Source organism: Lucilia sericata, unplaced genomic scaffold (assembly GCF_015586225.1).
Source record: "Lucilia sericata isolate MDLA Ls3-8-SP2 unplaced genomic scaffold, ASM1558622v1 Contig000017F_arrow, whole genome shotgun sequence".
Lineage (NCBI taxonomy): Eukaryota > Metazoa > Arthropoda > Insecta > Diptera > Calliphoridae > Lucilia > Lucilia sericata.
In genome coordinates, this window is record NW_023994056.1 from 529,197 (window position 1) to 540,549 (window position 11,353).

General features: G+C 28.8%; 1 protein-coding gene across 1 annotated transcript in view; it reads right to left on the bottom strand.

Annotated features, from left to right (window-relative positions):
• Positions 1–5,784, bottom strand: part of LOC119606434 (cell death protein Grim) — a 104,188-nt gene extending 98,404 nt beyond the window's left edge. The window contains exon 1 of the mRNA XM_037959951.1: positions 5,232–5,784. Within this exon, the coding sequence (XP_037815879.1) occupies positions 5,232–5,704 (473 nt within the window). The 5' untranslated portion in view covers positions 5,705–5,784. The remainder of the gene's footprint in view (positions 1–5,231) is intronic.
• Between the last annotated feature and the right edge of the window lie 5,569 nt (positions 5,785–11,353).

Consider the following 11,353-nt stretch of genomic DNA (forward strand, 5'->3'; position numbering starts at 1 on the left):
AATACCAGCTTTAAAGTTTATATTAGGCAGAGAATAGAAAATTTTTTCTCTGTCCGGTTTTTATACATGTGTGAGCATAGATACGCATGAAAGAAAGAGTACGAGAAAGCTCATTTGAGAGCTCACTGCGTTTCGCTGATATTAGGCATCGACAAAGAGAGATAAAACGAGCTTTATGATTGATATAAGCTTTTTAGTTCAAACTACATAGGTTAAACCAAAAAATAAGATGGTTTGCTTTTATACAAATAAGATAGAAAGAGTGTTCAAGAGAGAACTTTTTGCTGCTAACTGGTTCAAACTTTCTCTACAAAAAGTAACACTTTAAATTACTTTAAACAAATCTCGTAAAATTTTCTAACATTTGTACTTTTTAAAAGCTTAAGTAATTCTAAAATTTGTAATTATATTTCATATTTCTTTTCTTAGTTAAGCTTTAATTAATGAACATTTGTTAAATATCCTTTTACAGCAGCATTTTAATCCTTTCAATTTTCTACTTATTGATAACAACAGCGAACAAGCTAATTCTCCCTCTAAACACTTACCCCTTTTTAAAAATAAAATTTAACATTTAGAAAATTTAAAAAAACCGCAAACAAGAACGAACATTAATAGATAGACATCAAAGACCAATATGTCATCACAATTAAACTTTAACAAATTCTAACAAGTCATGCCTCAGACAATGAAATCATAAAGAATACAAAAATATGAAAAACAAACTTTTTAAAAATACTAAATGAATGAATTCAATGAATGAATGAATTTAAAGGGTTAAAAAAATGTTAAAAGGTTACGGTTAAATACCATTTGTTTAACCACAATCATATAATGTTAAGTCATCATAAGTTTTTTTTTCGGTTGCCAGGCACAAAAGTCAAAGACAAAAGACGGAAATAACAGGACGGATGGAACCACAAAAACTCACACTTTAGATAATATTCAACACCCCACTTACAACATTATGGTGGTGCAACAGCAACTACTAACAAAAAGCTTTCAGGACTAAATGATTTTGTTAGAAAATAATATAAAAAAACTAATAAACCAAACATCTGTGACAAATGATCTATTTGAAAAGATAACACTTTTTGAAAATATGACAAACAAAACCAAATTGTCACTGTAGCTTTCACTCTTTTTTTTTGGTCGAATATTGCCGAGAAGTCTAATAAAATTTAATGAAAATAATTATGCAAACATTTCATACTCCGAGCGCTTATACAAGCGCTAATTTGTTTGTTATCTTCATTACAAAATCGGAAACAGTAAAATATAAAATTTTGGTTAAATTTAATTGCACAGTCCTTACCTGCCATGCACCCTTAAACGAAAACAATTTCAGTACTCTGTAAAGGAAAATTAAGGAAAAGAGAGAGTGTTAGATTTATTGGTCAAGATAAAAAATTACAGGAAAATTACAGTGTCTAAATATGTCGCGACTTGCAGTTAGACCTTTTAAATGTTTAAAAAAAGTACTAGTGGTCAGTTTGTGGTTATTTAGGTGAGGAATTTTTAACGCCTACAATTATTTTGAATAGTAAGTGTTTCATAAACGTTTAAAATTTTGTTTTCTGTATTAGAGCAAAAAAAAAAAGGTTTCTTTTTTACAATTGTCATTAAATGTTGGTAATTGTTGTAAAGAAATTACCGCAACATATGCAAGGACATTAATTAAATTTTATGGTAACAGTTGTGGTTTGATTGTTGGTGACCATACATACAATCAAATTAGCGATAAGGATTTTATAATTTCTTTAGCAAAGGTTTATAATTGTTTTATTAAAAAAAAGAGCAAAATTTTAAAGTTAAAAAAAAAAACTGTAGTTGAGTGGGCGGTTTCAAAAAGAATGCCTTTGTTTTAAAAAAATCAGTTGTTAGTCTCAAAAATTGACTTTTTCAATGATTTAAAGGATTTAAACCAAAATTTATTAAAAAAATATTATATATTTTAATGCATATCTTAATTTATTTCACAAAAGAAAAAGCACAAAGAAAAAAATACTTAAATCGAATTTTTCATAAATAGTATGAACATGACTTTTTCTTTCAGAATATTAAATTCATAAGTAGTATGATGTTATACATAACGATTTTTATACCTTACACCTATGACACACCTGAATGGGATCAGGAAGGACAAGGACGGGCCCGCAGAAAAAAGAAAACAGAAAGAGAAGAAGGGTGGGGGAAACAGTAGGAACAGGGACGGGAGAGAACGAACGAACGAAAGAACGAACGAACGAACGAACGAACGAACGAACGAACGAACGAAACGAACGAACGAACGAACGAACGAACGAACGAACGAAAGAACGAACGAACGAACGAAGAACGAACAACGAACGAACGAACAAACGAAACGAACGAACGAACGAACGAACGAACGAACGAACGAACGAACGAACGAACGAACGAAAACGAACGAACGAACGAAGAACGAACGAACGAACGAAACGAACGAACGAACGAACGAACGAACGAACGAACGAACGAACGAACGAAACGAAACGAACGAACGAACGAACGAACGAACGAACGAACGAACGAACGAACAACGAACGAACGAAACGAACGAACGAACGAACGAACGAACGAACGAACGAACGAACGAACGAACGAACGAAAACGAACGAACTAGAACGAACGAAACGAACGAACGAACGAACAAAAGAACGAACGAACGAACGAACGAACGAACGAACGAACGAACGAACGAAACGAACAAACGAACGAACGAACGAACGAACGAACGAACGAACGAAACGAACGAACGAACGAAGAACGAACGAACGAACGAAACGAACGAAGAACGAACGAACGAACGAACGAACGAAAACGAACGAACTAAACGAAGAACGAACGAACGAACGAACGAACGAACGAACGAAACGAACGAACAAACGAACGAACAAAACGAACGAACTAACGAACGAACTACGAACGAACGAACGAAAACGAACGAACGAACGAACGAACGAACGAACTAACGAACGAACGAACGAACGAACTAACTAACGAACGAACGAACTAACTAACGAACGAAACGAACGAACTAACGAACGAACTAACGAACTAACTAACGAACGAACTAAAACTAACTAACTAACTAACTAACTAACTAACTAACTAACTAACTAACTAACTAACAATAACTAACTAACTAACTAACTAACTAACTAACTAACTAACTAACTAACTAACTAACTAACTAGCTAGCTAGCTAACTAACTAACTAACTAACTAACACCCTGAAAATATACCAATTGGTTTAGAATAACTTTTTGTGTCGATGTAGCTATGTCCATCCTTCAAATTTTAGAGATAATTAGTAAAATTTGGTACATGATTTGTTATTATATTAGGGACGTATCTTATTGAAAATGGTTAAATCGGTCCTTCATTTCACCTATCCCCCATGTCATTTAAACGATTTTTTTTTAATTTTCTTTATAAGTATGTATTTTTTATTTCAAATCTTGTTTATAGTTCTACATAAATTTGTATCAAAAATCTTAAAATTTTAATATAGAGAATACAGAGTTTTAAAGTATGTTTTTGTTTTATTAAATACGAGTTTTTATATTCGGTAGGATTATTTTAAAATAGTTTTGAAATCTCATTTATAATAAAAATTTTCAGTTTATGAAAAAAATATATGTAAAATAAAATTATTTTCAAAAACTTTATAAAAAGTTAATTTCAAAACTAAGAAAATTCTGCAGAAAATTTTAAAATAATATTTTAATAAAAAAAACTTTTTAATAATTTTTTATTCAATTTTATAATATTTATTTTTCTTAAAAATTTACCAAAAAAAAAAATTTTATTATAAATGAGATTAGTATTTGTTTTTAGTTTTATTTTTTGCCTTAAACTATAGTTTGTACACTATTATTTATTTTCATTTGTTTGTGGTAGTGGCTGGTCTTTGTTGTTTTATTATTTTTTTAAATATTTTTATAATTAGCTGCACTTATTTAAGGGTTATTTATTTGTTAATTTTCACTTTAAATAATCTTGTACGTTACGTTTACAGAGTTGTATTTGTTGGTTAAGTTTTTTTTAAGTATTTTTTGTTTTCGTTATATTTAAGAATAAAGTTTTAAGTTAAGAGTGATTAGTATATGGATTAAGTTTATATTTCTTATAGCTATTGCAAAAAGATGGTTTGAAATGAATTAACGAAAATTTTCCATAATTCAATAATAATAATTTAAATTTTTTTTATTATTGAAGAAAATAAATTAAAAATTTGCAATAATAAAATAGTACAATAATATTTTTTTTATAAAGTTTTAAAATATCAGAATTTCAATTTAAACATCAAAAAATATTTCTCGTAATTCCCATATTCTTTTTTACTTTATTTCAAAAATTTTTGTTTATTTCAACTTTGATTTGAATTTATTGAATTTTTTTCAAAATCGTTAAAAAATTTTACGGAAATTTTAAACTGCTGGTTTGATTAGTTGTGGAGTAATTTTCAAGTTTTTTTTTTTAATTTTAATAATTTTTCAAAAATTAAGAAAAAAAATATTAAAATTATTTTTTCTAAAAGTTTGTAAAAAATGTTTGATAAATAATAAATAAAAAATGCAGCCAATTATTTTTAAGAATTTTTTTGAAAAAAGTGTAATTTTTATTTAATTTAATTGTTATGATTAAAAATTTTAATTATAATTTTTTTAAATGATTTTTTTTATTCCTTACGAAACGAAACCTTTCATTTACATTTTGTTTTACTTTTACTAGGCAGCTGTTTTTTCTTTAGTTAAAACTTATTTTTAGAAAAAAAATAATAATATAAACAATTTCCAAAAAAGTAATTATAAAATTAATTTTCCTTTAAAATATTTTATAAAAAAATAAACATCACTTTATAGCTGTTATTTTTTTGCTTGTTTTGTTTTTTTAATAAGGAAAATTATTTATAAAAAATCTTAAAAAAGATTTATAAAAATAATTAAATTTTATATTTTAAGTTTTTTTATTACTAGGCTATTTACTTTTTTGGAATCACAATTTGCTTTGATTGAGCCGCTAAAAGCTAAAAATTACAAAAAAATTAAAAATAAAATTAACAAGTCCTTACATTCTTTCTACAATTCCTTTCTTTGCTTTTAAGGGAAATATAAGAAACTTTTTAAAATTATAAAAAAAACATCGTTGTTTAAGAGTTTTTAAATTTTGAAAATTAATTTTTTCGTTTAGAAAATTTTCTTTGCTTAGAGTCCTCAGTGGCAGTAGTTGCTGGTGTTGTGGCCGTCGCTGTTGTGGTAGCCGTAGAGTCTGCTGTGGTTGTTGCAGAACTGGTCGTTGTTGCTGTTTGTGAATTGAAATTCACCGATATTTGTATAACCGTCGGCTGTAGTTGTGATGATTCATGGTAAAATCTCAAGGCATGACAAAAAACTTGTGTCAAAAAATCCCAACATCCCAAAGGTTCCTGAGGGGTGTTGTTAAAAGTAGGCACTGTTATATTAATGGTGGTTCCATAGCCTCTATTAACATTGGAATTAACAGGGGCAGTTTCACTTGCTGGCGTATTGTTGTTGTCGTTTTGCGTTAATCTAGAGGAAGTTGTTTGTGGGCTGCTACTGCTGGAGTTTCTGGAGGAACTGGTATTAGTAGTTGCTCTTGTTTGACGTTGGCCCGCCAATAATTTGGCTTGATCTGGTATAAAATAAGCTATGGCCATTTTTAACAGTTTTTGTTATTTTGCAAGATATTTTTTTCTCTTTTTTTTAATAAATGTTTTCAAATTTAAAACTTGTTTTAAATTTTCAAAAAGTTTTTTTTTTTTTAATTTCTGCGCCTTTTTTTAAGTTTATTTATTTTTGGCGCCAAAAATTGATTTCTATTAACTACGTAAAATATTACGTCAAAATTTGTTTGCGGTTTCGATTTTTCACTTGAAAAATATCCTTCACTACAAGGTTATAAGTTGTCTTGTGCTTGGTTCGTAATAGACTGACTAAGCATATCCTTGTAGCACACAATTTTATAACATTTCCTGCTTCAATTGCATTTCATGGTTCACAATACCAACATTCACACAAAACACTCACTCTCATATATAGCAAATAGAGAAAAAAATTTATACATTTACTAGGAAGCAACAGTCCTCGTTCATACAACAGAAACAATACCCATAAAGTTCACCCAAAACAAAAGTAAAGTACAAATATTTCACCCTCCCCTTGAACCAAAAAAAAAAAAGTTCAAAACCACCACAATTGACACACACATTACATTTACACTCATAGTAAGCACTCTCTAAATTACCAACTAGAATTGCATTAGCACCTTTGTAAGTCTTATTCAATTTGTTAATACACACTCTCTCTCGCTCTCTCAATTTCTTAAGGTTTTCTATAATCAACATTTTAACGGTATTTTAGAGAGTAACAGTCACCCTTATAAAATTCGAATTTATAATAGAAAACTTTCGCATTCTACTCATATAACCACAAATAGGGGAGATTTTTTATAAGGGGAGTTTATTGCATTAAACTCATACAATATCTTAAGACTTTATTTGATAGAGAATAAAATTGTTTCTAAAGAAGGAGAAATTCAAATTTTCGAACACTCTGGTTAAACAGAGTTTCGAACTTAGAGTATAAATACTATTGAAACCTATACACATTTCTTTCTCCTCTTTTTCTGAGAGCAAACAAGTTTAGAGATTTATTTCATTGTGTTAAAAAGAGCCATTCAATTGAAAAGCCATGAATTGTTTATTGTAAATAGCAAACAATTTATTGTAAATTAAAAAAAAAATCTTTCAAATCTCAAAGGAATTTTAGTAAGATGCTACTAGAGGAATTCTAATCTCACATTTACATATTTATAGAAAATTTGCTCTCGAGTGTTGCAATTTTCCTACAAAAAAGTTGCTCCCGATCTCGTCACATTTTCTATGAAATAGTTGACGGATCTCGCAAAGTTTTCCGTAGAATAGTTTTTATAAATTATATAAACTTTTCTATAGAAAAATTGTTCTTTTCATTAATAAGTTTTGCTCTCGTTCTCTTTATAAAAAATGTTGCTCTCGATCTCATCAATTTTTATATAGAAAAGTTGCTCCCGATCTCATAAATTTTTATATAAAAAATATGCTCTCGATCTCATCAACTTTTCTAAAGAAAATTGCTTTCATTCTGATCAACTTTCATTTGTAATAATTGCTCTCGAAATCATCACTTTTTAATAGAAAAGTTGTTGTTGATCTCATCAACTTTCTATAGAAAATTTTCTCTCGTTCTAATCACCATTTTTGCGTAAAATATGCTCTCGAAATCATCAACTTTTTTACAGAAAAGTTGCTGTCGATATCATCAAATTTTTTATAGAAAAGTTGCTCTTGATCTTATCAACTTTTTCTAGTTGTTCCCGATCTCATACATTTTTCTAGAGAAAAGATGCTTATGGAAAAGTTGCTCCATTAATTTTTCTATAAAAAATTTGCTCTCGATCACATCAACTTTGTCATAGAACAGTTACTCCCGATCTCCATTAATTTTTCTATGAAACAATTGTTTTCGATCTCATTTACTTTTTATAGAAAAGTTGCTCACGATCTCATTGATTTTTTTATGGAAAATTTGCCCGCGATCTCATCAACATTTTTAGAAAAAAGTTGCTCTCAATATTATTTACTTTTCTATAGAATGTTCTCTCGACCTTATCATCATTTTTTATAAAAATGTTGCTTTCGATATCATCAAATTTTTATAGAAAATTTGCTCTCAATCTCTTCAATTTTCATTAACTTTTCATTGTAAAAGTTGCTCTCGAAATCATCAAAATTTTTAAAGAAAAGTTGCTCTCGATCTCATCTACATTTTTATAGAAAAGTCAATTCCCATATCATCAATTTTTTACAAAAAAGTTGCTCCAGTTCTCATCTACTTTTTACAGAAAAATTACTATCGATCTCAACAATTTTTTTATTAAAAATAGAAAGTTGATCTTGATCATATCTTTGAGTCTTAGATCAGTAAAACTTATAAATTTAAAACAAACTTCTATAAATCTACTTGTGGTTTTAAACAACATTAATATTTTATTTGCACAACAACAATCTGTAACAGCATGGCAACAAGAAATGGAAACCTTAAACTTGACACATTTTTCTAGAAACTACTTCACTCCACAACAGCAAAATGTCCTTAAAAGGGACTATAATAAAAAAACTTTAAAATTACTATAAAATGTAATCTCTCAAGACCTTTTACTGTATTTTGCAACCGCACATGTTAACAACAAACTACTAAATGACCTTGTCATTTACCAGCATTATTATTTCTTTTCAATGACCTTGATATTTCATTTTATCGTTTATTAACTTAAACTCCCTAATATTGTTTGACAAACTGGTAGGGATATACAGGACCCTTTTTGTTTTTCATTTTACTAAACAAAACTTTCAACTGTTGCTAAGCAGAAAACTGTAAAAAATATAATTTTCATTGTCAAGGTCATTTGTAGCTATAAGATTTTGTTATAGCAAAAAGAAACTGGGTTAGTAGCAGAAAAAATGTAGAAAGAACAAGGGATTGTAATGGATTTGTAGCAAGTGTTATGTATAGATTTTTAACTAAATCCTTTGGTGGCAGTTACATGAATTGTTACAATTGTTTTTATTTGAGTTGAAAGCGGAAAAAACTGTAGCAGCAAGAGCTGTCGAGGCAACTTAAGTCCTTGATAATGAAAATTACTTTAGAGAGAAACATTTTATATGTGTAAGAAGGAATGCTACTGATATGGTACCATTGTCAAGGAAAATATCAAGGTTAATGTGTTGTTCCATGTTTGAAATAAAAAAAGCATTTATTATAAAACTATTGAAATTATAATAAGGAAATGTTGTTAATAAATATAGAAAATATAACTTTAACATTTTAAATGACATTTTACAAAAATTAATTACTATTTCAACGACTTGTAAGGAAGTGTATTCTAGAGGATTATAGTCAACTAAAGTTAAACATGCTTCAATGATTGCTTAATTTATAGAAACCATTAATTTTTATGAGAACAAATAGTATATACAATAACCACTAAAAGTTACACATACGTCTTGCACCATACATACGTATGTGTATCTAAATGTTTTTCAATACTCATACGCTTTCATATTTCTACACTTGCTACTTCAGTGACTTTAGCTACTGAAAGGGGTAAGCGTTCAAGCATTTAGAAATTTCATAAAAATAAACATAAAATTAATTTTTGACAGTTTAAGATTAACTATTACTTTTAATTTTAAGTTGATAGAAAAAAAAGCAAGTGTCACACACTTAGTAAGCAGCAAAAGAAAGTGTTGCAAGTTTTTTGGAAGAACACACTCATATGTAAAATTAATTTTATGTAGTTGACATTTTCTCCATAACAATTTGTTATTTGCTTTTTTGTTTTATTTTCCAAAAGGATAATAGAGACAAATGACAATTTTATTTAGAACTAAAAAGGGTTTTTGAAGATTTTAAAACAATAAAAACAGTAAGAAAATAACCCAGCAAATAATTGTAGTGTTAGAGTCAGAGATTTAAATTAGACGATAGACTAGACTATAGACAGGACTGTAGACTAGGCTATAGAAAGTACTATAGACTAGATTATAGACTAGACTATAGACTAGAATATAGACTAGACTATACACTAGACTATAGACTAGACTATAGACTAGACTATAGACTAGACTATAGACTAGATTATAGACTAGACTATAGACTCGACTATAGACTAGACAATAGACTAGACAATAGACTAGACTATAGACTAGACTATAGACTAGACTACAGACTAGACTATACTACAGCTTATACTATAGACAAGACTATATACAGGACTGTACACTAGGCTATAGACCAGACTATAGACTAGACTATAGACTAGATTATAGACTATACTATAGACTAGACTTTAGACTAGACTATAGACTAGACTTTAGACTAGACTATAGACAAGACCATAGATTAGACTATAGGCTAGGCTATAGCCTATATACTAGACTACAGACTAGACTATAGAATAGACTGTAGACTAGACTATACTATCGACTAGACTATATACTACACTATAGACTGGAATATAGACTAGTGACTAGACTAGACAATAGACTAGACTATAGACTAGACTAGAATATGGACTAGTCTATAGACTAGAATATGGACTAGTCTATAGACTAAAATATGGACTAGTCTATAGACTAGACTATAGACTAGAATAGACTATAGACTAGAATAGACTATAGACTAGAATAGACTATAGACTAAAATAGACTATATACTAGAATAGACTATATACTAGAATAGACTATAAACTAGACCATAGACTAGACTATAGACTAGACTATAAACTAGACTATAAACTAGACTATAAACTAGACTATAGACTAGACTATAGACTAGACTATAGACTAGACTATAGACTAGACTATAGACTAGACTGTAGACTAGACTATAGACTAGACTATAGACTAGACTGTACACTAGACTATAGACTAGACTATAGACTAGACTATAGACTAGACTGTAGACTAGACTGTAGACTAGACTATAGACTAGACTATAGACTAGACTATAGACTAGACTATAGAATATACTATAGAATATACTATAGAATATACTATAGAATATACTATAGAATATACTATAGAATAGACTATAGACTAGACTATAGGCTAGTCTATAGACCAGACTATAGAATATACTATAGAATAGACTATAGACTAGACTATGGGCTAGTCTATGGACCAGACTATAGAATATACTATAGAATAGACTATAAACTAGACTAGACTAGAAAATAGACTATAAACTAGACTAGACTAGAAAATAGACTATAGACTTGACTATAGAATAGACTATGGACTAGACTATAAACTAGCTGGAGACCATTGACTAGACTAGAATTAGAATTAGCCTGGGTTTATTAAAATTAAATCGAGATCCAAAAACCTTCCTTAAAAAAACGACCTGTACAAAATAATTTGTCACATAGAACATGTTGGCTCTAAGAAACATGTTGTCTCATGCTTAACACAGCTTCAATGCAAGTGTCATAAAAAGGACTTTTTGCTCTCTCGTTGAATATTTTCCCATAAAGTATAAGAACAATCTATTCATGGACACTCATAAAGCCATTAACACCTACAATGAAGACATACAAGTACTGCAAGGGATACATTAAATGAATATAAATTATATTTTTTATAGCTTCAGACTGCAGCAGACATGAATTTAATATGGTCTTGAATTAAAAGTTTTTTGCTATTAATTGAGTGTTGTAAGTTAAGATAAGATTTTATATTAAAAATGAATATTTAAGGTTAAATGTA